Raw genomic sequence first — 27,948 nt, 5'->3', positions numbered from 1 at the left:
CTTACATTTACATTTGTAACTTGTTTATTAATTGTCCTGTCAAAATTCTCTGTGATATTAAGCTTTTCTCCTTTTTCATCCTATTTTCCTTATTTTAATATCTTAATTTTGAGTTTAATGTTATCTATTGTTGAATGAGTTTTCCCCTCCCCTAGGAAGTTCTCACACTATCAGGTTTGGTAACGGGCTTATTCAGAGGTGCTGAACATCGGCAGCTCCCATTGACTTCCCTTGCAGTTGTGTGTGCTCACCACTCCTGAAAATCCGACTTCGAATGTCTCAAATTGGGTAACCAAACTGATAGAAACACTGTTAGTGGCCATCTTCAAAATTTTTGATTAAATGACTTGCTCGCCATCAAATAGCAAGTCTAGGGCAGAGCCCAAGATAAAACCCAGTGCTCCTGAGTCACAGTTCACTTTCTTAATTACAGGCTTTTTCGTTTGTAGTTTCCTGCATTGTTCATTACAGACTTTCCAACTTCCGCAGCAAATGAGACAGGGGTCCTAAAAAACAGCATCATTCACACACATTCTCGACTGATTCAATCAGCACAGTACATTCCATTTACTGACTGAGGAAACAATAATATGTGATCATATAACTAAAGATTATATCCTAATGCATACGCACAAAGGGACAGAATTAAGGTGGCATTGATTTAAAAAAAAATTCTGGAGGTTCCAAGTGCAATCTGAACCCTCCAAAACCCAACAAAATCAGAGGGGGATAAAAAGTTTTACTCTGATTTTTCCAAAATCAGCAGTTTCCAAAAGAAGCAAATACAGAATTGTTTATGCTTTAAATCAGTGGCTCTCAACCTTTCCAGACTTCTGTATCCCTTTCAGGAGTCTGATTTGTCTTGCGTACTCCAAGTTGCACCTCACTTAAAAACTATTTGCCTGCAAAATCAGACATAAAAATACAAGTGTCATAGCACACTATTTCTGAAATATTGCCTACTTTCTTATTTTTACCATATAATTGTCAAATAAATCAATTAGAATACAAATATTGTACTTCCATTTCAGTGTATAGTATATTGAGCAGTATAAACAAGTCATTGTCTGTATGACATTTTAGTTTGTACTGACTTTGCTAGTGCTTTTTATGCAACCTGTTGTAAAACTGGGCAAATATCTAGATAAGTTGATGTACCCCTTGGAAGACCTCTGCATACCCCTGGGCTATGTTTACCCCGGTTGAAAACCACTGCTTTAAATTGATCCCCCTTCGGTATTAAAAAGGGGGAATAATCATAATTGAATTTTATTACTGGACAACTGAAAAACATGGACTAGGAACTGCCATATTCCATCTAGTCCAGTATCCTGCCTCTGATAGTGCCCAGATGCCTTAGAGGAAGGTGTAAGAACCCCACAGCAGACAGAGGTGGTGCCCTAAAGCATCAATAATTAATCAATCTAAGTCAAGTTGGGAAAGATTTGTCATGAGAATCTACAACCCCCCCCCTCCCTTTTCCTGTCTTGAATTTGCTGACTGCAGAAGTCACCCTGAGCAGCTGATTCTCAGATGACTTAGGATGGGTCCTGTTGTGCCAGGCTCTGCCCAGAGGGATCAGGCTGGGGATGGGAGGAGCATCTTTTCTACTGAGTGTGAGAGAGCAATTTGTGCCAGGCTAAACAGAGGGGGGGAGGGGCCATCTCTCACTCTCTGTAAGGGGGAAGGAGCTGCCCATCCACTACCCTGTACCAGTTACACCCTGTGCTGAGGCCAGGCAGGCACCTCTAGCCCCTTGTCCTACCATGCCAGCTGGGCCTCGCTCCTCTTTCTCCCCTTCCCAGTATTTCTGCCCCAGCTTCTTTCTCCTCAATACACTCCCCCCCCCCAAGTCATTCAAGCTCCTTCCAAATGTAGGTTTTTCTTGCTTTCCTCGTTTTCTCCTGCAGTTCTGTGTGAGGTTTTTCCTTCGCTCGTCCTCCCTCCTTCCCATTTCCCTTTCCCTGGGCGGGTTCTTTCCTTCCCCCAAACCTCCTCCCCTCCTCCAGGGACAACCCACCTCCCCCTTCGCCCTGTCCTCCTTCCCTAGTTTTCTCCTTCCTCCTCTCCTGCTTTCCTTGTCTCACCTGTCCCTGTGCTGCCCCCATCCCTTCAGGTCCCCAAGCTCCTCATTTATTTAAACCAGGCCTCCCCCTCCTTGGCTCCTTGGCTCCTCCCCCTCCTGCCCCAGCTCTCCGCTCGCTTGCCCCCAGCAGCTTCACATCCCTTGCTCCTCGCTTGCCCCCGCCTTTCCAGGTGAGGTGACACCTCCTGCTCCCTAGCCGGGGGGAGACTCCCCTGCAGGGGGCAGCAGAGGGCAGGGAGCGCAGGTAGCCCCTGGCCTCGCCCCTGCGCCTATCGGAGCCCCGGGGCAGGCGCTGGGGAGGGCGGAGCCGCCGGGAGCCCCGTGTGTCCGCACCTGAGCGGCTCCCGCCCCGCGTTAAGAGCCGAGGGCGGCTGGAGTCCGGAATGGAGCAGGCGCGCGGGAGCCGCTGCCCCGCTCCGGAGCCGCTGCACTAACTTTGGGTGCCCGGTACCGAGCGCGGACCCCTGCGCTGGGGGAGAGAGACTCGGCTCAAGCCGCCATGCAGCCAGCGGCTGCCGCCTGCGGGGACTCCGGCCCCGGGCCGGGCGAGCCCAGCGGGCGAGCTCCGTGCGCCTCCGCCGGGCAACAGCAGCAGGAGCCGCCCCGGCTCCTGCAGGAGCTCGGCGCCTTCGTGGCCCGGGCGCTGTTCTGCCTCGCCCCGGTGTACCTGGCCGGCTCCCTGGGGCTGAGCACGAGCTGGGTGCTGGCGGGCTTGGGGCTGTGGATGTGGTGGCGGTGGAACCGGCGCGGGAAGCGATCCCGGCTCTCGGCGGCGTTCGGGCTGCTCGCGGAGGAGGAGAAGGAGGCGATACACCAGGGCATCGCTTCCCAGCACCTGCCCGCGTGGGTGAGTGCGGGTCAGACCGGGAGCAGCTGGGTGGGTTGTGTGTGGGAGAGTCGAGCTCCTCGCTCTGCAAATGGCCAGTGTCGTCTTCACAGGCTGCAGGGGAACCCTGGGTCAGCGCAGCTTCTGCATGTTGGAAATCTGGCTTCAAATGACACACCTTGGCCCCATCTCTGTAACTTGAGAGGTATTTCTCTCAAGGGGGGAGGGCTTGGATCTTGTAGTAGGACCCAGGTTTGGGGAAGAGGGGGGGATTATCTCTGTTGGGGAAACTTCTTGGAAACTACTTGTCACTTGGCTCATTCTAAAATACTTGGGAAATCTTTTGGGGCCGGGATAAGTCAGTTCTGCCCGGGGGAGTCAGCTGTGAGCCAGAAGTGATGGAACTCCACCAGAAGCAGGGCCATCTGGGCCATCTTCTTTTACTTTGGACTTGTAAAATTAACAGTTGTGTACCCTGACGTAGTTCTCTGCTACCTTTGGTTTTGCCCGACTCTGAAATAGGGACACCATTATCCTGAAAATACAGTCAGTTGGAGGTACTATACCTGCCCGTAAGCCTTCCTGAGAATTTTACAATTCTATTTCCTCATTTAAAAATGTTTTTCTGCTTTGTTGTGGGAAAGACCCACATAAACAGCTGGTTAAGCTAACTATATACAGAGGAAACGGCAAAACTGGCTATACACATGTACTCTGAAATGTACAACATACACTTAAATACTTCAGTCTTTCAACTTCAACAATCCTTACTTATAACCATAGTAAGGAAGCAAGTATCAGGGGGTAGCCGTGTTAGTCTGTATCTACAAAAACAACAAGGAGTCTGGTGGCACCTTAAAGACTAACAGATTTATTTGGGCATAAGCTTTCGTGAGTAAAAACCTCACTTCTTTTTACTCACGAAAGCTTATGCCCAAATAAATCTGTTAGTCTTTAAGGTGCCACCAGACTCTTTTGTTGTTTTCATAGTAAGGAAAACACTTTCAGATGTTAATTTGACTTTTAAGTTGCTGATGCCCCATTACCATGAACCTCATCTGCCCAATGGAAAGGGTTTCCTATATGTAGTTACTGGATCTGTCCCAAGTAACTTGTTATCAAATTCCTTTTTATAAAACGAGAAGCTGTTGTAAAATTCCTGGCCTGTAAAGTGTGCCTCTTGTGCAACAGTTTGGGCGATAGCAACCAAAACAATTGGTTCCCACATGCAGGTATTGACAGTGTGTGTCTAGTTCCTTCTCTCTAAAGTACTCCCTGTCATTGAATCATATGGCAGCATCTGGCTTTGCCATTATGCAGCTATTCAACTTATTTACATATGGTGGTGTCTGCTACAAAAGGAGTTGTAGGTAAATTACCTCAGACTTCTTGATAAAGAGTGCTGCTACTTTGAGGCCCTTGTAAATGTCAGGTGTTACCTTTGCTTGCTTGCAACACGGGGAGATAAGCGTTTATGCTGGCTACAGAGTTGCTGGATCTGTACATTCAGACACTCTCCTGCTTGCTTAAATAAACTGGAATATGTACCAGGATATTGAGTTGTGAGAGGTGAAATAAAGGCAATAGTAGCTTCTTAAGCCAGAAAAAAATCTTTCTTACTTGCATTACTATGTAATGTGAATACTAACCTGAAAGCTTTAATATTAGTGAAAGACTCACATTGTTCCAAACGTGGTTGTATGGATACATGTAACAGGTAGGGGACGATGCATTTCCCCCCACCCTACTCCTTCCCCGGCCCAGTGAATCCTGTTTCAAATGTACACTATCGAAATAGCTGGGATGCATTGTGTTAAGTTTCAGAGTAGCAGCCGTGTTAGTCTGTATCCGCAAAAAGAACAGGAGTACTTGTGGCACCTTAGAGACTAACTAATTTATTTGAGCATAAGCTTTTGTGGGCTAAAACCCACTTCATTGGATGCACCTTGTTAAGTATGTTAATGTTAAGTATTTTTCCTCCAGTCTCAGTTATTTATTTCAGAATTTTGCTCATCCAAAAAATTAAAATATATTCCTATCCTCTACTACCATTAACCTCCAATCCCCATAAACATAATAACTTCTGCATTTATAAAATGTTTAACAAACTGACACTATCCTGTTACAACTTAAACAAACTACAAACAGGTTTCTGTATTTGTTACCAATTTCTAAATTATTCGACTTGAAATGCCATAAATCTAAATGTACTCCTAACTGTGTGTGTTTTGGTGGCTCATTCACTGTAAAGTCTCTGTTTGGATAATGAAAACTGATTAGTCAATTTTTCTTATAGTCAGCATTATTTTCTGACGTAGCCAGATACTGTTATGTTTGCTTACACATGCGGCAGGGGAATGTTTTGTCCTTTAGAAAACAAACTGTTTCCATTTCTATTTAAAAAGAATAAATAAATGGAGGCATTTCCACTGATGGAAACATGTAGCAAACTGTCATACAAAGGCTACACTTTGGGCTGTAAATTGATCTGGCAATGGCCCAAATCCTGGAAGGCTCTGGTGGCCTTCAACTCGCATTGCTTTCAGTGAGAGAGGAAAGTGCTTAGCACCTCCCAGAACTGGGTCCGGTTGATTTTGTTTTTGTTTTTTTTTTTAAACAAACTAATGCTTCTACCCTAAAAGGATTCTCTGCCTCTTTTCTGCTGGCCCCAGCATTCCATTTGTAGGTGGGATTTCTGATTTACTTTGGAGCCTTTGCCCATATGACTGTGACTTGAAAGATTAATAAATGCATTGTTGCCGACTATTGCCACTTTATTATGAGTCTCAGGCTGTTGGTGAGTCTTCAAGTCCCAGCTGATGGAATCAAGAGATTCTCATGGAATTGCAACTATCATTTTGTAAGAGGGTTCAGTTTAGATAACTCGGCTTAGTTGGTGTTTATTAATCAGATAGATTAGCACAATACAGAAGGGGTCAGTACTTTTCTATTCCAAAATTATAAACTCACTACTTCTACCCTTTTTTATGCTCAACTTGTTAACATCTGGGGTGTTTTCTATGTATTGTAATCTCATTAACACAAACCTTTTAATCCCTTTTCTTACGTGGTTTCAAGCTTGTTTTCAGGGTACCAAGGCATCTGCATCAATTCCTAATACTTTCTTTGGTCGTTGGTACATATACCAATTATCAATGCATGCCATAAGTTGCCAAACACATTAAAGCAGGGGTAATCCTTGCAACGCTGCTGTGAGAGAGTGCAGTGCACGTCATCTCATCTTGCAGATGTGGAGCTGAGGCAGAGACACTGCCCAAGATCACACAGGAATTTTGTGGCAGAACAGGGACCTGAACGCAGGTCTCAAAGTCCTAGGCTAGTGCCCTAACTACTGGAGAATTCTTCCTTTTTAATGCCCCATCTCTCTTATGACTTACTGCTACGATGGCGCATGCTGGCCAGGCAGCCCCTGTTTTGATGCCTGAAACAATGCTATGTGGTTATCAGAGTGCAAACGTGAGGGTGGGGAAGGAATGAAAAATCAAATGTAGGTTCCTTCCTCTTCAAAAAGATACTTGCTCCTCTTGTCCAGGAGCATTGGTAATCTAAAGTCACCTCGTAATCTGGAGAATGAAGGGCAGCAGCAATACAAGCTTCACAGTACCACTCCATTAATGCATCTCAAACCTCACCCAGAGACGCTGCCCCGTGGGATGAGGACTGTTCACCGAACACAAATATCAATTTCTTTAATCCATTAAACTGGAGATTAAATATGAGATGGCTCTGAGGCATCTCACTATAAATAATTATTGCCTTGAAACTGACAACTGACTGACTCCATGACACTCTCTCCAAGGACCTTTCCACTCAGGATGACAGAGTGACAGTAAAGTTGGTGATCATCTGGTTCCTGTAATCCTCCTTCATGTTAAATGTCAGTAGTGTTTTATCTGTATTGATCATCACCTGCCTTCACTAGCAAAATTAACAAAGGTTTATTTGTGAGACAGGCCTATCCTGCAACATGATATAGAAACTCTCAGTAGCTTGCAAGAGTAGAATTAAAGTTATCTGACTACTACCTTGTACCTAGGGCTTCTGTTTTTCTGGGTTTATTAATTTAATTTGAGGGGCGGGGTATTTTCAGCAATTTTTGAGTTGTGTAGGTATCAGGGCTTTTCAGGGCTTCTTCTTTTATAGTATAATGCAGGGGTTGGCAACCTTTCAGAAGTGGTGTGCTGAGTCTTCATTTATTCACTCTAATTTCAGGTTTCGCGTGCCAGTCATACATTTTAACGTTTTTAGAAGGTCTCTTTCTAGAAGTCTATAATATATAACTAAACTATTGTTTTATGTAAAGTTTTTAAAAGGTTTAAGAAGCTTCGTTTAAAATTAAAAATAAAATGCAGAGCCCCCCAGACTGGTGGCCAGGACCCGGGCAGTGTGAGTGCCACTGAAAATCAACTCGCGTGCCGCCTTTGGCACGCGTGTGCCATAGGTTGCCTACCCTTGGTATAATGAGAAGATTTCATTGGGCACGTCCCGACATTTTTATCTAAATAGGATTCTTTCATTTTTATTATGAGTATAAAAATGATGTACTTGTTTAAGCTCTGTATCCTTGTTAATGAGCCCCTGGTTTAGCATTGAGTGTGTTTGTTCCCCAGTGTGCTTTAATGTAATATTGTTTCAAACGGAACATCAAGATCATAGCCTTGGTCAGCCTAAACCAGGGGTAGGCAACCTATAGTATGCATGCCAAAGGAGGCATGCAAGCTGATTTTTTTCAGTGGCACTCACACTGCCCGGGTCCTGGCCGCTGGTCCGGGGGGGCTCTGCATTTTATTTTTAATTTTAAATGAAGCTTCTTAAACCTTTTAAAAACCTTATTTACTTTACATAAAACAATAGTTTAGTTATATATTATAGACTTCTAGAAAGAGACCTTCTAAAAACGTTAAAATGTATGACTGGCACGCGAAACCTTAAATTAGAGTGAATAAATGAAGACTCAGCACACCACTTCTGAAAGGTGGCCGTCCCCTGGTCTAAACCCTGGTGCTCATGTGGGGCCTTGCAGGGCAGGCACCTCTTCCCTTTCTTTACCACATCTACCTGTGTTTTGTGTCCTGCTCCCTAGAAGGTCTCCAGCCCATTCTTCCTCCTTTTGGGTGCCCTGCCCCCACTTTTCTCCTTCTCTGCAGGTAGAGTTTTGCAGCATCCCATTTGAGTGGTGAGAGCTGCTGAGAAAGTTGGCCGTGCTTGCTGGGCAGCTACTGGAGTTTCTGCCTTAACTGCAACAAGTGTTAATTTAAGAGTTGGTTGCATGATGATGACATGGTTTCATTACAGCTGAAGACTGTCCCACTGCCTGTGTGGAAACAGTCATAAACTTCTTCCCTGGCAAGCCCTGGGCTAGCAGAGTGAGGTGCCTGGAAAAGTGATCCTAGTAAAATAGTTCTCTATTTGCCATGGCTGTGTACCTCCACTTCACCACAGCACAGGACTTGTGCTCAGCACTGCATGGCCATACTGAAGAACCGATGCTCGTGTTTCATAATACTACTGTTTAATTTATTCTGTGAGAACAACTGGCATGCTCAGAAAGCAATCGGAAGCAAGGAACATCTCAAGAGAATCTGTAAAGCACAGTGAGATAGAATAAGTGCAGTGAGCGTGAATGGCAGAACTGAGAAGTGCAAAAATGCCTTGTGAAGGCCATTGCTAAAGCTCTGATGGCAAGGGGTGAGGGGAACCAGACTTCTAGTGCAGACCTAAGTTAACTTGCTTTCTTGAATAGCTTGCTTATAGCATCTGAAGTCCACTGGCTCTTCTGGGTTCACTTGAAATGCAGGATATTTATGATGTCCCACAGCAGTGCATTTTGGAGCATTACTAGTCAATGCAAAGTATCCACTCTAGAGCATCACTAGTGAAGGCAGAAGTCTTTCAGAGGCTGTAAGTGCCTTCCTTTTTGAAAACTGACAGATTTCTGGCCAAGCCTGTAAGTGGGAACACACATTTCTCTGCTCACCCAAGGTTTTTTTTTTTTTTTTTTTTTTTTCTTTGGTTTGGTTAAGAGTGGTGTCTTGCCATCCCATATGAATAGCACTCTGTAAATCTTGGGAAGTTCAATATTCTGTTATCTGTATGACAGCCTGATATTGTCAGCTGTATGCATTTGAATGGTAATGAGATGTCAAACTGCATAAAATCTTTAGTCTCTTTGACAAACCACTTTTTGCTCACCTTCCCCAAGAGTGAATGTGGTGTGTAGTTTTTTTGGTGGGGGTGGGGAGAAAGGGGAGGGGAGAATGGAGACTTGAATTACATGTTTTAGTTTCCATTCCGAATGCTCACAAGCATACTAAAACAATGAGAGGCCAATCTAATTGTGCCAAATGAACTACATTTGTCCAAGCCATTCTCTGTTCTCCAATGGGGTACTGTATTTTTCAATTGGCTATGCGCTTTCTTTTCAGGCCATAAGTGTTGGGATACATATGAGAAGGACTGAGACATGGGCTAAAACTCTCTGATCCGCTAAGCTAAAAAAGACCAGACTAGTCTTTTAGGTTGAGAGGCAAGCTTTTTTTCATCTATACTGTAGCTGGTATTTCCATGCTTTGCAATACTAGCTTTGTGCCTGTCTTGTATCAGGCTAGTCTTGTAAATTAGTTGAATTAATTTGTAATTATTGCATGTCCTGTGGCTTTTTCCCTTTATTTTTTTATGTATCTTATGCAAACAGGTTTGGTTTCTATTAAAGATACCTGTAATTGGCTGTATAGAGTGCAATGCTGGGATGGCTGCTTGTTTCCTGCAGGAAACAAAATTGACTCCACCTTTTAAAGAAGGTGGCAAGAGAAATTTAGCAATAGCTTGGCTACTTTGTCAAGGGAAAAATACATTTGGCATTCTGTCCCCTTCTTCCCCCCCCCCCCCCCAAGTATATCATCATCCCTGCCCCGAATGGTGCTGGGGAGAGGTGGTATAAGATGTGGGCCTGAGAGCAGGACACCTGACCGATACAAGGCTTTGTTTAAAAGGAGATTTTTAACTAAGGGTTTCCTGTTAGCCCATAACCTTCTAACATTGCTTATTCTTGGTGAATTTCCATTAAACTTGACTGGTCTAAATGCTGACTTCTGAAGAAGGTTATGAAAGAAAATGCTGCAACAGGGTTTTTTGCATAAATCCAGGCTACTCAATAGACTTCTCATTGTTCTTTACTGCCTGAGTTAGTCAGGTAGCATCTTTAAAGCTCTGAAGCATGGATATTGAAGAGTATAAAAATGTATGTTATACTTGTGTGACCAGAGGAGCCACACCAAGGTTACTTAATTAGGGCAAACTGCAAAGAAGGGGCAGACAATCCCCAAAGCTGGTGGTCATTCCAGTACTTAGACCCACCAAGCTAGCCTCAAACAGCATCTATAATACCTCCCTGATTATCCAGGAGCCAAAATACAGTTCACTTAAAGCAACCCAGCCTTAGGCCTCCACCCAGACACCCAAGTCAAATATGAGGATTACTGAAAATCTTCTTCATCATAGAAGAAAGTTCTACCAATCAGGGCTGGCTCTAGGCACCAACAAACCAAGCATGTGCTTGGGGCGGCACATTTTCAGGGGCGGCATTTCGGCCATCTATTTTTTTTTTTTTTTTTTTTTTTTTTTTCCCCTTTGGTCAGCAAAAGCCTAGAGCCAGCCCTGGCGGCAGCAGCAGCAGTGCGGGGGTGCGCCCTGGGGCCTGCAGTTCACACCGTGGGGAAGCAGCGCCTGCACCTTGTGGCTGGGCCGGGCAGGCTCCGAGCGGGGGACACTCAGGCTGGGGTCCGCCACGTGGGGCACAAGCACCGCCTTCAGGTGCCGCAGAGCGGCCGCCCCCCAGCACCGCAGCCGGGGCTGGGCGAAGCAGCAGGGCGGCCAGAAGCAGTAGTAGCGGGGCCATAGAGGGCAGGGCACTGCCATGCGGGGCCCACGTCCCGCTCTCCGGGGCTCCACTCCCTCTGGGGCTGCCCTGCCCCGACTCCTCAGCCCCCTGCCGGGGCGGTCCCCCAGCTCTGCCCTCCCAGGTCCTGGCCGGTTCTGGAGGCGGGAGCCCTGTCTGGAGGGACCCTGGGCTGAGGCGCGGCCTGGGAGCCCCGCTGCTTACCCCAACCCTGCCAGCGCCGGACCGGCTGGAGGCGAGGGGGGGAGCGGGCGGAGTCAGTACTGGTGGGGGGAGCCCAGGGCTGGGGCAGCGTGGGGTGGGGAGAGAGAGTCGAGGGCTGGGGCGGCAGGGTGGGTGGGGGAGGGCACTGGGGGGGGGGGGGGCCCAGGGCTGGGGGGGGGGGGGCAGCCAAAAAGTTTTTTGCTTGGGGCAGCAAAAAACCTAGAGCCGGCCCTGCTACCAATCCCAAAGGATCGGACACATTACCTCCCAGGTTAATGAATATTTCAGATCTTACCCAGCTACACGCTTACAGCCAATTCTTATTAACTAAAATAAAATTTATTTAAAAAGAAAAGTGTTTGGTTTAAAAAATCAGTGTACAGTTCTGAGATCAGATTTGTAGTAGAGATGGTGAGCTTTGTAGTTGCAAAGAGTTCTTTCAGAATTAGTCCAGAGGTTATAGTCCAATGTCCATATTCAGGGTGATCCTGATGGTATTCAGAGTAGCAGCCGTGTTAGTCTGTATCTGCAAAAAGAACAGGAGTACTTGTGGCACCTTAGAGACTAACAAATTTATTATAGCATAAGCTTTCGTGGACTACAGCCCAGTTCTTCGGATGCTGTAGTCCACAAAAGCTTATGCTATAATAAATTTGTTAGTCTCGAAGGTGCCACAAGTACTCCTGATGGGATTGGAGATCTGTCTTATGACTCAAGCTTCCCCTGCATCAAGCAGATCTGAGATTAAAAAGGATCAGGACCCAAGACACCTTTATACAGTTCCAGGCCTTCTTTTGACAACTGAGTCCTTAGGTGAACAATAGGCAATCATAGGTCTACTTCAAAGTCTCCATTTCCTAATCATCACCAGTAATTAGCTACAGGGAGTAACATAAGACAGTTGCCTGTTTTCCACCATTCACAGGTGATTTGCTGCAGGTGATTTGCTGTACATTTCAAAGAGATGAATACAGTGATAGCACTATTTACAGTTCATTTAAATGTTAAGATCTCCTTTTGATCCCCGAATTAACAGAATGCAGCATAGACAGGAACCCTTTGGTTACATTGTTAAGCTCTAACAATGTTTGTTTACATATGTAATCTAAAAATATGTCCCTAGAGGTTGGATTTGGGTTATTTATCCTGCAGGATGCTTAACCCTTTCTGGCCATCTGTCACAACTTGCAATTTTTCAGATAGTGTTTGTTGTTCCCACCATGGCAATGGGCTGATCTAGTCACAACCCACAAAGTAAATGTCTGAAACTGATTTCCCTTCTTCCCTCCCCCCCCCCCACCCCAAATATACTGTGTCCCTGTTCTGATCACAACTGGTTTAGTTCCTCAGTTTCCCATTGCGTAATGAAGAGGGGAAAGGGAACTCTTTGCTAATGCTGCTTTATTGGTGGTGGTATGTAGTTTTCACATTAATCGTGTAAATGGACCCAGAGGCGATGTGGTATGAATAAAGAATCCTAGAAATGTAGGGCTGGAAAGGACCTTGAGAGGTCAAGTCCAGCCCCCTGCACCAAGGCAGAACCAAGTAAATCTAGTCTAGCCCATCCTTGACTTTTTTGTCAAACCTGTGTTTAAAAACCTCCAATGAGGGGGATTCCACAACTTTCCTTGGAAGCCCATTTCACAGCTTAACTAGAAGGATGGTTAGAAAGTTTTTTCCTAATATCTAACCTAAATCTTCCTTGTTGCAGATTAAGCTCATTACTTCTTGTCCTACTTTCAGTGAATATGAACATTGATCATTGTCCCCTTTCTAAAAGACTCTCACATGTTTGAAGACTTTAAGGGTCACCCTCCGTCTCCTTTTCTCAAGACTAACCATACCCAGTCTTTTTCAGGGTGGATTGATTTAAATCAAGTGAAAAGCTTTGATTTACATAATTGATTTTAATCAACTTTTCCATTTGTACTTGTTTTCTCAAGAAGGATGCATTCTCATTGGCTGATATAACCATTAAAATATGTTGCTTTACAACTAAATAGAGCTTTTTACACTAGATTTGGTACTTTTTTTGCTACGTAGAGTGTGTGTGTGTATGTATGTATATATATATATATATATATATACATGCAATTATGTAGTTTAATATTTTCAGAATTATATTGTACATTTTAGTATGTTAGAAAATGGTGAATGATATATTGCTTATTTTTGCTCATGATTTGTATTAACCTTCATTAATTAAATTTCATTTACTATTCTAAACACAACAGCATATAAAATGTTTTATTAAATAAAATCTTAAAGTTGTTCGATACATAAGCTTCTCTTAACATTATATGTTCAATTAGGATTTAATTTTCAATTTTTTTATTTTCCAAAAATCATGGAGTTTTGTTTGTTTTTAATCCATCCTGGTGTTTTTGTTTGTGTGGTGGGGTTTTTTTTTTTGTTTTTGGACCTTGCCTCATGTCACTTTTGTAGCTCTCCTCTTGACTCCAGTTTGTCCAGAGCTGGACACAATACTTCTTCTGAGGCATCACCAGTACCAAGTAGAGCATGACATTTCTCTCCCATGTTTTACATCCAAAACTCCTGCTAACACACCCCAGAATCAGCCTTTTTTGCCATTACACCATGTTGTTGACTCGTATTCCATTTGTGATCCCTATAACCTCAGATCCTTTTCAACAGTACTACCACCTAGCCAGTTATTCCCCATTTTGTATTTGTGCATTTGTTTTTTTGGCTTAAGTGTAGTACTTTGCACTTGTCTTTTTTTTGAATTTCATCTTGTTGATTTCAAACCAATTCTCCAATTTGTCGAAGTTGTTTTGAATTCATGTCACTTCAGAAGTAACAGTGTAATAATAAAAGACACAAATGGGACATGAGATTGTGTCGATGGACTGCATACCTTCAAACCTGAGCTCTGTTTCCACATCCCAGCTACTCTTACATAAAGCTGCATAGTTATGTGTAATGCACAATGTAATCACTTTTTATGTTTCTTTGCCACTAGATCCACTTCCCTGATGTTGAACGGGTGGAATGGCTGAACAAGGTGAGAAGGTGTTAATGAAGCTGTATCTGAAAATATTTTTAGTGAACGGTCTCTGCTCTGGAGTTACTCCGCAGCACAAACTTAAACATACAACTATACTAAAAATAACAACTTGCTATTTTAGGGAGTGATCAGATTTAATGCCTTTGCATAAACCTTTTGAGCACATGAAATCTGTGCGGATTCAGTCTGAGCTGAGTGCTTGCCTCCTTAATAAGGGCTATGCCTACTCTCCTGGCAAACGTGACTCCAGAATGCTGATCGAACATAAGAAAACCCTCCTTTAAAACTCAGACTTCCTTCCTTTAACCCCATGCACTATAGCTGCTACTTTAAAATCTAAATACCAGGAACTAACATGCTTGTGTACCAGTAATTGATCTCCTGATCTTTCCTGCCCCTATTGCACACCCGCCCCCTTACATTGTCGCCCTTTATAGTTGTCTGAATTGCCAGCTCTTATGGGAGGAGAACCGTCATGTTTGCTTGTTGAGTTAATAGGAACACTTAGAAGTAGAACAAGGCCAAAATTTTCAGAAATGGAGGTTTTGTTAGGTGCCCAATAAGAGGCACCTGAAAGGGGCCAGATCTTCAGAAGATCAGTGTCCAGAAACTTCTGAGGCTGAAGTACCTTGTAAGGTGTCTCATGTTGGGCACCACCAATCCCTAATCAGGTGTGGAAGCTTTGCTCTGAAACAAAGCTCCTGGTTCAGGAAAATGACCAGATTCAAGGCAGGACACACATAACTAGGTTAATAATGTTACAGTTCCTGAGGTAACTGCACATCTGACCCCTTTGTGGCCTCCTTGAGGCCACCCCACTTAGATCTCCGGCCTCTAGCTGTCATCTTTCTTGGGTCAGAGTCCCACAGCGCCCTCCTTCTAGACCAGGGATTTAGGCTGTGATTTTCTCCTGCAATGCACAGCAGGTTGGAATTTAACTTGGCATCTGCAGCTCTGGTCTCTCTCAAGGGCAATGACCGGGCTAATCAATGACCAGCCACCCTTCGTAAAGCAAAGTACTATATATTCAGAACAAAAGCATTAAAGAGAGAAATGTATTTTAAAACAGTGAACCACTTATATGCAGGTCTTAAATCACCAGGATGTCACCCATCTTCCACAGGGAGACCTTGATGGGGATACAGTGCTGCAAGTTCTGACACCCCCACTCCCATTGGTCCTCGTCACACTAGTGCTTGGACGTGGTCAGTGTCAAATCCCTCCTCCCACCCCCATTTCAGGGTGGTCATTATACAGTTTTTTCAGTCCTTTGTTTTCCAGACTTCTCCAACCAGCTAAAAATCATCTCTGTGGTGCACCCCTCCCCCCGCCTCAGGTGAGGCTTCTCCAGGCTGGTTACCTGCCTAGGGATTTGCATTAATCATCCCCAGTTCCTGCAGGGAACTCCTGTAACTCCTCCATAGAGCCAGAATACAACCCCTAGCCTATAACGATACAAAGAACATTTACAAAGTTGGTAGGATAGTCTCAAGACTGTCATGTGTCCATTATAGCTGTCACAACCTGTGTGTGTGTGTGTGTGTGTGTGTGTTTTTAAAAAAAAAAAAAAAAAAAAAAAAAATTCTTGTTTACTCCTCTCAGGAACTGGAACAAGTCCTCTCAAAGGTGTGAATAAAAACAAGTTTTATTACAAAGCAGAGTGGCTCATAGCCATATGTGCTGTACAGCATGGAGTTACATTTTTCTTTAACTAGATGCATCTTGTACAAAGAATCCTCGCTGTGTTTTTGTGCTTTCTGTAGGTCCTTGTGCAGGCCTGGCCGTACTTTGGGACAGTCATGGAAAAAACACTTAAAGAAAAAATTGAACCGAAGATCAGAGCCAAGAATGTGCACCTGAAAACATGTACCTTTACCAAAATCCACTTTGGAGAGAAGGTAGGTGAAGCAACTGGGAAGGGTTACAGACAGATCCTGTTCTGCTTTGCTCCCAAACCGGGGAGGGGGGGGGGGAGGAAGATGAATGTTGGGATTCTAGCGTACAGTTCCTTCATTTCCGTAATACTAGAAATCTAACCGCATTGGTCCTAATCCAGCTGCTAATCTGGCTCTCTATTCTATTGGAGTCATCCTGTCTTCAGTTTCCTTGGCTTTTAAATAAGCCCTTATTTAACCAAAAAGGAAGAAGAACGTATCTGGATTTGAGGGACACAACCCCTTCCCAGTGACGGTAACCCTAGCCAGGCATGACATATGACTGATGCTAGGCAATAAATGTGGACCTCTTATCAGCATCCCTGTATGTTATCCCTTCATTACAAGTTTAAAGAGGCTTCTTTATGAGCCGTGAAATGTAGCACCGCTCATCTGGAACCAGGCTTGTGTCTGAGACAGTCAAGATTGCCCAGCAGGACTTGGACTCATGTACTGATCTTGCAGAAGAGTAGAGAGAGCCAGGGGGTACTGCACTGTTGAGGCTGACATGCTTCTTGGTCTAGCTGGGCAACTCACCCTTGATTTTCTCCAAAATCTGGGGTAAGAAAAGTGCATCCGAAAACCCCCCCCCACCCAACTTGTTTAGTAAATATTTCACTTCTAAAAGGAAGATGTAGCACAACCTTGTCAACTTTTTTTTTTTTTTTTTAATTGAACCATTGTTTCCAGTTCATTCACTATTTTAGAATATTAAAAGGTAACTTTTTCATGAAAGAATGTACCTGGGTTGACTAAAGCACGTAGAAGTCTTCAGTTGGCCCTAATTTAAAAGATGTTAACTGTGCCATATCTGGTATGTGTCTCTCTTCTTTCAGTGCCCTAAAATCAATGGAGTAAAGACTTATACTAAGGAAATTGATAGTAGACAAGTGATCCTGGACTTGCAAATAAGGTAATATTGAATTATTCATATCAAACTCTTAACTTGCTGCTCTTCAAGCAGTTATCTAGGAATATACCAAGTGCTCTAGTGGATCAGAGCTGAGATCCATCTAGTCTCAGCTCTGATCCACTAAAGCACTTACTATATTCCTAGGTAACTGTCCAGTGCATGTTGCTTCAGAAGAAAGTATGAACCCTGCAATAGGCAGGTGTGGAATAATCTGGCACCCACAGTAGGTCTCCTCCTGACTTATACTAGGCAGAGATTGGCTTAGTCCCTGAAGCATGAAGCTTAATGTCCCAGCCACAAAACTTTTGTTATAATTAAAGATAACACTGCTGGATATTCAATTCCTCTTTGAATCTTTTTAAATTCTTGTCCTCAATGACATCCTTTGGCTGTGAGTTCCACAGTTCAATCAAATGTTATGTAGAAAAAATATTTCCTTTGATTGGCTTTGAATTTTCTCTTCCTAATCCACCATCTCTGGACCATTCATTATTCTGTTCATCCCCTTTCTAAGGAAAACAATCCCAGTCTTTTCAATCTTTTCATATGAGTCTTTCCAGGCCCTGGATTATTCTCATCTTCCTTATTCTCGTCCCCTCTAGTTCTGCAATATCTTCTTTGAAATGTGGTGATCGGCATTCCAGATGAGGCCACTCCATTGATTTGACTTGTTACAATGCCTTCTTATAGACCATATTCTTCATCACCCATTCCTTATGCAATGCAACATCTTGCTTGCTTTTTTTTAACCTCAACTGCACACTGAGCAGAGGATCACCTGTAGAGCTTTTTTTTAAAATACAGGGACATTTTCTACCCTTCAGTCCTAGAGTGGCTATTTTTAATGAGATTGTTGTTGTTTTGTTAGCAGTTCAAACTTAAGCTCCTTCCTCAGTTACGTTGAAGGGGTAGAATCCTACAGGGAAAACATTTTCGTGTGAATGCCTACCTTTTTTTTTTTTTTTTTTTTTTTTTTGTAACTTCTGTCGGGTGATAGTCACCTAATAAAAGCAGCTTTCCTGTGTGGTAATGCCACAACAGCAGTGTGCACCAAAGAACATGTAGTGATGTGGATGTTACCATCCACCAGACACAAACTGCATCTGCCTTTACATTGTGTGTCTGTGGAAAACCTTCCCAAAACTAACAGGACATGTGCATTTCCCTTGGTAACCTTTAAAATTCCATGCTGTTTACTCTTCTACCAAGACTGGCAATGTTACAACATGCTCTCTGGCGTAACAATTGTAGAATTCCCTTTGTTACAGTCAGACCATTTTGAGGACATTTAGCAAGTCTGTGTTCATGTGTTTGTCTCTCATGCCTTGCACAACAAGGTCAAGGTTTCCTGCCTGCCTTTAAGGCTCTGCAGGGAATTTCTGCTGCTTACATCACTCCTCCTTCTCCTGCGTCTCTTAGGCCTCCTTTCTCTGCTCCGTCTGAATCCTCCCACTCATGCAGTTTGTGCTTTTTTGTTTTTTAAGATATACACCTTTATACTGGAACAGTCTCCCTCTTCTGGCCACCCCTCTCCTTATCCAGGACCCTCTTTAAGACATGCTGCTTTCATGAAGCCTTTCAGCATTGCTGAACCAGGTCTTACACCATCATATTGACCAAAACATAAGTGAACTGAGCTGTCATGGGATCACCCAGCATATCTTGTCTATTCAGGCTTGTCTTGTGTCTCTTGTGTGTCCTGGACAGTGCTGCTCACCCAACTGCTCTACAAAAAAGTAATATATTGGCTTTCGTTTCTGCAAAACAGCTGTTTGGATGGGTTGGACAATTGCTTTAGGATGAGAAGCAGCACAATAACCTATGTTGGTTTTTTGCCCCTTGGCTGTGTTTCCCCAGGATGCAGAAGGAAAGCTAAGAAAATGGATATTGCTGAGAGGTAGACTTCCATTGTAAATAGGGTGTTCTCTGCTAGGATGGAATGTGCAATCATCCTCACGTCTCACTGAAGTTATTTGTGAGTTCATCTGTTAAAGTAAAAAAATCTTCCTGGTGAAGAAGGGTGGATTCAGGTGGATAGAAAAGCCAGCCCATCCAGTTATGCACCCCAAAGAATGCTGGTGATGAATGCTTCCATTGTTACCTATGAATTCAGACTAGCTTGCTAATTCCCCTGCACTGTCAGAGCTGGTAATAAAAAGGAGAGACCTGTTTGAACTGTACTAGCTTCTCCATTATCTTCCAGTGTGAAAAATTGTAGATGCTTACACTAAGTCTGAATCTGACCCACTGATTCTAAACACAATTGATTAGGTGTAATCATGACTTCTTTAATCTTAGCATGGTTGTGGTGTGGGATTTCTCGTCTGTGTTCGTAAGAAGCTAGTGACTGTTGGTCAGACAGGAAATTTGGTTCAGTGTCTATTCAAGATTCAGCATAGGCCCTCTAAGATGGAGTTGTGTGCTAAGGGCCTAGTTAACTGATGTCAGACTTGGGAACAAACCCCAGTGAAAATAAGCAGGAGCCACATGTGTATATTTATTGGCAAAATATGCAACTATTGGGTCTGTTTGAGATCTAGGATTTAGCCATCAACTGTGCTTGTAAGCCGACAAATTCTGTTTGCTTGGAGAAAGTGGTCAGAGCTGTCTCTGTCCTTCAGTGATAGCTTCTGCCCTCTCACATATGCCTCTCCTCTGAACTATAGTAGCATCCGTAACCCCTGAGCTTCCCATCTCTGGGTGAGGAGGTGTTAATCAGTTGGTCCAGGTAGTGACAGATCCCTGGCCATATCCCTCCCTGTACCCAAGCTACTGCCATGGAGAGACTGCCATAGAACACCATTTCAACATGTAGTGGAGTAGAGTCTGCTCTGGCTGGCCTTTTCATAGCTGGGAACCCCTTATTCAGTGAAACTGCACCAGTTCCTCTGCTTGCAGACCCTGGCCCCCTCTCAGAACTAGAAAATAATCCAAATGTTGGAAGGTTCTAGCTTCAGTCTTGACCGCGTGACTCCAAAAGAGAGAGAGAGTTCTAGTCAGAACATGTGTGCATGTCATGGTGAAGTGTGTTGGTGTCTGGTTTTTTCCTGTTCACGTATCTCAAGCAACTGAACCAGTGTCACTCAAACTTCCTTCAAACTCGAGATGGTGTGTGGGGAGAATTCTTCCTCAAAGGAATTCTATTCCAAATAGAAATAGCGACTGAGAGGGAGATGGAACTTGGCCTTAACTCTAGCACACCTTGTAGTTGTGGAGGCAAGATGTCCGTGCACGTGATACTCTGTCCCTAGCAGAGGAAGTGCCCTTCAGATTGGTACATGCATAAAGCTCATGTGCTTAATATTCAGAATTGAATTTATATTTGTTCAGTTGGCCATTGCTTGTTAGTGGTAGTTCCCTATGGCTGCTTTTCTCCAGTTAAATTACTTTCCTCTCACATCGTTTCCTTTTGGTCAATGACACTCGATACATATATAACAATGTTTATTCTAAACAATTCTATCACATTTATAATAGAAGGTGAAATAAAATTAAGACTTTGGCAGTCCAAAGAGGTTACTAATAAAAGGGTAGCATGTTTAGTTTTTGAATGGTTATCAGTCTGTAGGTAATGCTATGGTAGTCTGATATCCCTCCCCCTCTAGTTCTGGGTTCAGAGTCCATCCACAAATGACTGATCAGAAATGATACATTTTGCTGTCCATCTGTTTGCTCTAGACTTCAAACCCAGGCCCTTGAAAGGGTAAGTGTGTGGACCCTTATGCCCATGCAGACTTGGGACAAGGCTTTGGGAACTCTTTTCAGGTCTCAGTACTGGACCGTTATCAGTCATTTGGCCTAATAGCAGGGTTATTAATGGGGTAGTAGGTGTTTAAAGAATGAATGACTCCAAATTTAAAAATAAACATGACTCCTTTATCTTGGCATTTTGTTAACTTTAGCTGCAGGAAGCCATTATCCAGTGACCTCATTCCTTTTCTCTTAATTATTGCTCTGGCCCTGTCATCGGTTATGTAAGATGCTTTGTGTCTAGGTAGCATCCAAAGATCTTGAAGCATCCTGTAAAAGCTAATGAATTTTGGCTGCGCAGCATCCCTGTGAAGTAGGATGATTGTCCCCATTTTACACACAGGGGCAGCTAGGGTACAGAGACTGCCTTGGCCAGAGTCCCTCAACAATCACTGGCAGTGGAAGCAGTTTCCTGACTCCTAGCTTGGGTGGGGAAGGACTTCTTGTCTTAGCTGTTGCTTCCGCCTCTTATTAAACTTTATAATAAGCATCACTTTGTGGTGGTTTACCTTTAAGAAAGAAAATTCTGTGACTCGTGTGTGCTCAGCAGACTACAAGTGTGACCTGTAACTACATTTCTGGTCTCTATATTACTCATAATTACCAAAGGAAACAACAGATGCTTGAGAAATGTTGCTCAAATTAAGTCTGTTAATAATAGCTTGCATTTACATAGCATCAGAGTATCACAAAGCATTTGGAAAGAAATAATGAATTGGTATCGCTCATGTTCTTGAGACATAAATACAGCCCTTTTTCCAGAGGGGGAAACTGAGGCACAGAACTTGTGACTTGCCTACAGGTCATGCATGAAATCTTTGGCAGAGTCAGGAATGGAACCCAAAGGTCCTCTTTCCCAATACCCTGCTCTTCCCATCAACCCACACTTCCTAAATGTTCAGATTAAAATGTCAAAGCAAGTCTTAAAATACTTTAAGCTGTGGTCAATCTTGGAACAGCTCAAGCAATGAAGAAGAAACATTAGGTTAAAAAAAACTGCTTGCTCTCAGCTCTTTGAATTACATACAAAAACACTTTGTATCTTCTATCATTTATCCAGTTCAAAGGTCAGATGTATGGATCCCATTTGTTCATTGCAAAATAATAGAACTTTCAAACTACATTTAGGGAGGAGTCTGCATCTTCTGACCACCTGCAGAAACCAAACTTCTTCCAGGGAGCACCTGACAATGTTAAATAACGGGGGGAACCCACCTTGGCTCCCAAAACACTGAGTTAAATTTTTATCTTCTATTGGGCCACTGTGTGTGGCAGTTATTTGGCATAAACAAAAGACCAAATTAAAGCATCTTTCAATTTCAGAGAGGTTACTGGTTCCATCAGTATTCTCCAAATTGATAAAATCTTTCAAAACAAAAGGAACTTTTCAAGTGCAGCCACTTTACATCCTACAGCTGCTTTGCTTCAGGATAATCCTTCAGTTGTTTTAAGATGCTGAAAAACTGTAACTATTGACTGTACCCATTAGAAACACAGTGCATTAGAAATTGGTGTTTCCCATCAGGAGTAATGTCATGGAACTTGATTGCTTTCTATTCTGCTAATCTAGTTTGACGCTATAGTAATATCTTTCCAGTGAAACTTCCTGGATTGTTTGTTTGCTATTTGCCTATTTTATAGCTGTTTCCTCTTTAAAACCCTCTCACGCGTGTCATAGCTCAGTTTAGAGGAAAAATGTAATGTGTATCTTAGTTGCTACAGTACATCTGGCTACTTCATCTCTTTGCAAGAAGAATACAGCCTTCCAGAATAGCAACCAGTCTCTCCAAGGATCCTTTGTTGGTCTCAATAGCAGAGTTATAGAAAGCCTTCTTTAAAAGTGTTTATTGCTTTGCTGGAGTGTGTGTGTGTGTATACCCACCCTCTGTGAGTAATATACTGAGTGATGTTGTGGCACCACTTAAGAAACCAAATTCTTCTTTTAGAAGCTTGCCCAAGGGTATGTCTACACAGCAGCGGGTCTGAGCTCAGGTCAATTGACATGGAGTAAAAGATAGCATGTAGATGTTTGGGCTTGAGATCAAGCCCAGACTTTCAAACCCAACAAGGAAGGGAGGGTCTCTGTGCTGGCTGGAACCCACTCTCACACGTATACACTGCTGTTTTTAGCCCCGCAGTGCGGGCTTCCATCAGTTGACCTGGCCTCTGAACCTTGCTGCCGTGGTTGTGTGTTTGATGTGTAGACACATCCTAAATGGCCTTGAGCAGAAAGTTTATGCTCACCCAAGGGAGCCTCGCATGGGGCTGAAGCGCAGGGGCTGATGCCCTGCCACCCGGTGCTGAAGCCTGAGCAACTTATCTTCATGAGGCCTGGGCAATTGACCTGCTTGCTACCCTCTAATGCTAGCCCTGGCTTTTATATGCAGAAAAATAGTTGTTGCACAGATTGGCTGTGGAATTTTTATAGCACGTTGGGGGGGCAGGAGGGAAGGGAAGGAGGGGCTCAGAAAGAGAAAAAGGTTGAGAACCCCTGGGTTAGAGCATGATAGTAGGAGCCAGTCTGGCTCCCATTTCAGACTCCTCATGAGTGTTTGGTCAAATAGCCCTGCCTCTCCACTAGTTTCTCTGGTGTCAAATATATTAATACAAGTTCACCCACCTGCCATCCAAAATTGACAGATTTAAATAGTGTTTGTAAAGCACTTACAATTCTCAGATGACAGGTCTTTATAGAAGTGCAAAGTCCTTCTCTGAGAGGAAGGATATTTACATGGAAAGAATGTTGAAGACCTTGTAATCCTCTAGCAAAGGATGTGTAGAGTCCTTGGTTGCATTACATCACAGAAGAGTTTAATCAGAAGGGAAATTATTCTATGGGTTCTCTTGTTCACAAACCTGCTTGTGATTCAGTCTTCTGCAGCCACTGCGTTGTAGGTTCACTGCACTTGTTGTATTTATCATACACCTATCTGAAGGCTGGAAGAGAGGAGTGGTGTCTTTTTGGGTTTTTTTTTCCACAGTACCCATCAATAGACACAATGTTCACATAAGAATTTAAAAGGAAATCGAGAAAGCGTTTTTATTTTTTGCAGCATAGTATGGATAAACCACTACCCTGAAGAGCTTCCAGTCTTGCTTCTCACACATGATATGTCAAGCAAAAGAGTAGACAAGGCTTGGGAGAGGTACGATGGGGATCACAGCAGTAAGAGCACATGGCTGTTAAGCTAATGCCTAAAGCCTAAAACCATAGCAAGCAAATACGTAATCTGTTACTAACTGAACAAACCAGTTTTGACACCAAGCCGGATATGACATAGACTTAACTCCTCCAAAACACAGGAAGAGCTGCACGTGTATGCAGACAGGAAATACACCCTGTAAACTATAGAGAGACACTGACCAAACTGTAGTTCCACTGAGTGATGAACGAATAGTAAGAAGTGAAGTTTAGGTACAATAAATAAATCCTCTTTAGAGCTGGCATGGGCTGCTGGTTCATTTCTAAGTAGTGCAATTGATGGATTGTAGGGAATAGAGCGGATAGAAAAATGCAGATTTTCATGAAAAATTTATTGAAATTTTTATGGTGAAGCGTAGACCTTTTTGAAAGACTAAACCAGCTCCTAGACTGGGTGAAAAGACTTCCTTGCAAAAGATTTGGTAATTCACAATTTTTTTGACAAACTCTACTAAGGAGGATGTGCTTTCACCTGAACAGCCAATGGTGTTTAATTCTTCTTTCACTCCTGAAGTGAAAAGCTCACTGATAGAATATCTTAAAACTAGCCTTTTCCAGTTCAGGGCAGCTGCTCCTATATTTCCCCTTAATGGTTCAACAAGGGTACCCAGTCTTAGGGTTCCAGCTCCCCAGCAGTAGCCTCTCTTGGATGGAGACACATCTCGTTGCCTTCTGACCACAATATGTCCAGACTGTACAGTTCCTTGCCTTCACTGTGTATTTCCCAGCAAAGGCAGTCTGCCTAAACAAACCTTGCTCATAGACTTGAAGGCCAGAAAGGACCATTATGATCATCTAGTCTGACCACCTGCACACTGCAAGCCACAGAACCTTCCCCACCCACTCCTGTAATAGACACCCCCCCCTAACATCTGGCTGAGTTATTGAAATCCTCAAACCATGATTTAAAGACTTCAGGTTACAGAGAATCTACCTTCTTGTTTCACTTCAGGGACTGATAATGGAGTGATTGTTACAGCTATAAGTTTCCACACCATTCTTTCTAAGTAAGCCTACTTTTTATTCTTAAGGTAAAAAGCATTACAGAGAAGACTTATTAAAACAATAAAAACCTACATGTGTGCTAATAAGGCTACTATGCATCTCCCCACCAGAGGGGTTTCTTTGCAGTTACAAGTTCAGCGAGCTTCAGCTCAGAAGAAGCACACACTCTTATGAAGCCTCAGTAAGCCTAGTCCTTCCAATCCTTCCCTAAGGATTGGGGCCCTCTATGGACCTGATTGTTTGTTTGCTGGATCAGAAGGTCCTGAGCCAGTTTAAACTTAAGCTATTTAACCAAAAGTCTTTTCTTTGTCTGTTGGTCTTTGGAGAATCCAGTTTGAAGTAATATATGTGAATCTCTGAGGGTGATGGCTTTAAAGATTGATAAGGAGGAAGTTCATTAGCATCCATCCTCCCTACTAAAGAAGATGCATACAATGCCACAACACGACATACACAATTTCACTTTTAATACATCCACAATGTACCCTGAAAGTATTAAACCCTAACTCAGTAAGGTTTAATTTACACTTCATTGAATTACCTTAATTCCATAAGATATGTTCAGGATATTGCCAGTCTGTCATGCATCCCTTTTAGTTTCCCAGTGTGATGCTACCATTATTCATAGCCTGTGAATAACAGTAGTATCCCAACAAAAGCAATTTATCCTTGTGCTGTCCCATTCAATAAGCAGAGAATTGTTCTTTTAACAATGCATAATTAACCCATAGCCCTCATTACTCCCTGCCCCCCAAGCTATTAGACCAAGATTTGAGACAGAATTAGACATTCAAATGGATAAGATTAAAAATAGGGTTTTTTGGAGGGCTATCAACCCTCCTGTTTCAGGGCATTAATCAACCTTTGAGGGAGATTGGGAAGAAACTCCCTATTTGGGCAAGACGTGCCATAACGCTCTATAGTGGAGTTTGTTGCACTGTCCTCTGAAGCATATGGTACTGGCCATTGTCCGAGACAAGGCAGTGGGTGAGGTCCACATATGGACCTCTGTTCTGACTTGGTGTGGCAGTTCCTACGTAATATTGATTTAGAACAGCCTAAACGATTATAAAAATCTGATGGTACAGATTGTGCTGAATATTTCACCCTAGAACTTTTGTCAGACAAATCTGTCAGGAAAGAATATTCTGTGAGAACATTAAACATAGTTCTGTAGCTAAGTGGTTGCTAGAAATAAAAGGCATTAATGACTGTTTGGAAGAGTTTCTGATTCTGCAGAAAGACAAAGGATTTTTATAAACCAAAGCAGTGTCATCTGCATCACATACTAGTGACAGCTGCCTTTAAATTCCTAGTTTGCAATAAACAAACTCAGGGGCCCGCTTCCGGCCTTCCTCTGGGCTCTTTAGTCAGACAACTCCTTGTGAAGTCAGTGGGAGCTCTGCCTGAGTAAGGATTGCAAAATAGAGCCCAAAGATTGATATTTGTAGCAATGCATCACTTTAAAAAAAAAAAAAAAAAAAAAATTCTTAGTTTTCTGGTAATGTGACTGTCACTCAAGATTAACCAGTATTAATTTTCAGTATACCTTGTAAGGTGACACACACAATTGCAATGTTACAACATTCAAGCTTTCAATTTTTATAGTGGAAACTTCTTAATCTGGAAATGTTTGTTTCTTTCTCTCTCTCTCTCTTCTCCCCACCCCCACCCCTCCATCCTCCTTCCTCCAGATAGATAAATTGCACGGAATTTTGTTTGGTTCACTTTTCAGATTTCATCAGGATTTAAATTGGCTGTGTGCTTTTGTCTTGTGGGTGTATAAATCCAAAAAATATTCTTTATCTAGAGCCTGTAGTATCTTGCAAATTTGCCGAAGGGACTTACTCCTCTGGGGTGTGTGTGTGTGGGGGGGGGGGGGGGGGGGGGAGGTTATTTATTTGTGTGTATGTATGTGTACATACACAGAAATAAATACCCCCCCCACACACACACACACACACACACTATAAAAATATGGCAGCCATGATTTAAAAATCAAGAAGTTGTAGTCTTACAGTGAACAGTATTAAAAATAGTTTTATTTTCAGGTTATTCTCAACTTCCAAAATTGTTGTACTCCAAATTAATTTTATTCTGGGTCTGATACTCTCAATGGTAACTGCCCAATAATTGACCTATTGTCTGTCCTATGGGTCAGCCTCAAGACCACTGGGTTATTTTTAAGGCTGATTTTTTTGCCCCTGTATTCGGCATCTCTGGCCCAGCCTGCTGTGATGACACGAAAGGTGCGACATGAGCCAAGAGAGGTGAAATAGTGTATCAGGCTGTGATTGTGACTTCAGTGGGATTCTTCATGGGCAGAGGAGTCTGCTCTCATGGCTTCTGGTGCAGGATCAGAGTCTGAGTAGTGGTTGTGAGAGCACCAGGCTATTTCTTTACTCCCTTGGCCCCCCATAACGCTCATCCAGTTCTGCAATATCCTGTTAGGGTTGATATGCTCATTTCCCTTATATTCTTTACAGCTCCATTTTGTTCGAGTGTGGGTATTGCAAACACTGGAATAATGTGAGAACTTTCTCTCAGTTATATAGGGGACTGCGAGATTCACATGGAAGTATCAAAGTTTAAAGGAGGAGTGAAAGGAATACAGGTGGGTATAATGCAGATGTTCATTTGATGCTGTATTTTATATTGAGGCAGCATGGCCCTGTGGTTAGGGCATGAGACTGGGGGTCAGGAGTCCTGGGTTTTATTTCTGTTGCTGCTGCTGCTGGGTGATCTTGGACAAGTCGCTTCACTGCCTTGTGGCTCTGTTTCCCCATGTGTAAAATGCCTCCTTTGGAAAGCACTTTGAGACTTGCAGACAAAAAACACTATCCAATAGAAAGATGATAGTAAACCTCTTGGAACTTCAGTGACTGTGGAGAGAGAAGATTGAACCTCATTCCATCAGCGTAGACCCTATGCTACTTGAGTTACACTGAGGCTGGGACTTTCAAAGGAGCGTAGCAACTCCCTTTGATCTGTTTGAAAAATCTCTGCTTTTGCCATTAGCAGTATGTGATCTCAGACATGCAGGGGAGAAGCGCTGATTCTCTCCAGTAAAGGGAAGTGGTGC

General features: G+C 43.2%; 1 protein-coding gene across 1 annotated transcript in view; it reads left to right on the top strand.

Moving 5' to 3' along the window:
- The first annotated feature begins 2,425 nt into the window (after positions 1-2,425).
- Positions 2,426-27,948, top strand: part of ESYT3 (extended synaptotagmin 3) — a 57,545-nt gene continuing 32,022 nt past the window's right edge. Inside the window, exons 1-5 of the mRNA XM_034785818.1 lie at positions 2,426-2,933; positions 14,018-14,059; positions 15,826-15,960; positions 16,833-16,909; positions 27,414-27,480. Coding sequence (XP_034641709.1) covers positions 2,586-2,933; positions 14,018-14,059; positions 15,826-15,960; positions 16,833-16,909; positions 27,414-27,480 — 669 coding nt within the window. The 5' untranslated portion in view covers positions 2,426-2,585. The remainder of the gene's footprint in view (positions 2,934-14,017; positions 14,060-15,825; positions 15,961-16,832; positions 16,910-27,413; positions 27,481-27,948) is intronic.

Source organism: Trachemys scripta, chromosome 11 (genome assembly GCF_013100865.1).
Source record: "Trachemys scripta elegans isolate TJP31775 chromosome 11, CAS_Tse_1.0, whole genome shotgun sequence".
In the NCBI taxonomy this organism is placed as follows: domain Eukaryota; kingdom Metazoa; phylum Chordata; order Testudines; family Emydidae; genus Trachemys; species Trachemys scripta.
Note: the sequence above shows the minus strand (reverse complement) of the source record. Positions and strands in the feature narration are given on the sequence as shown.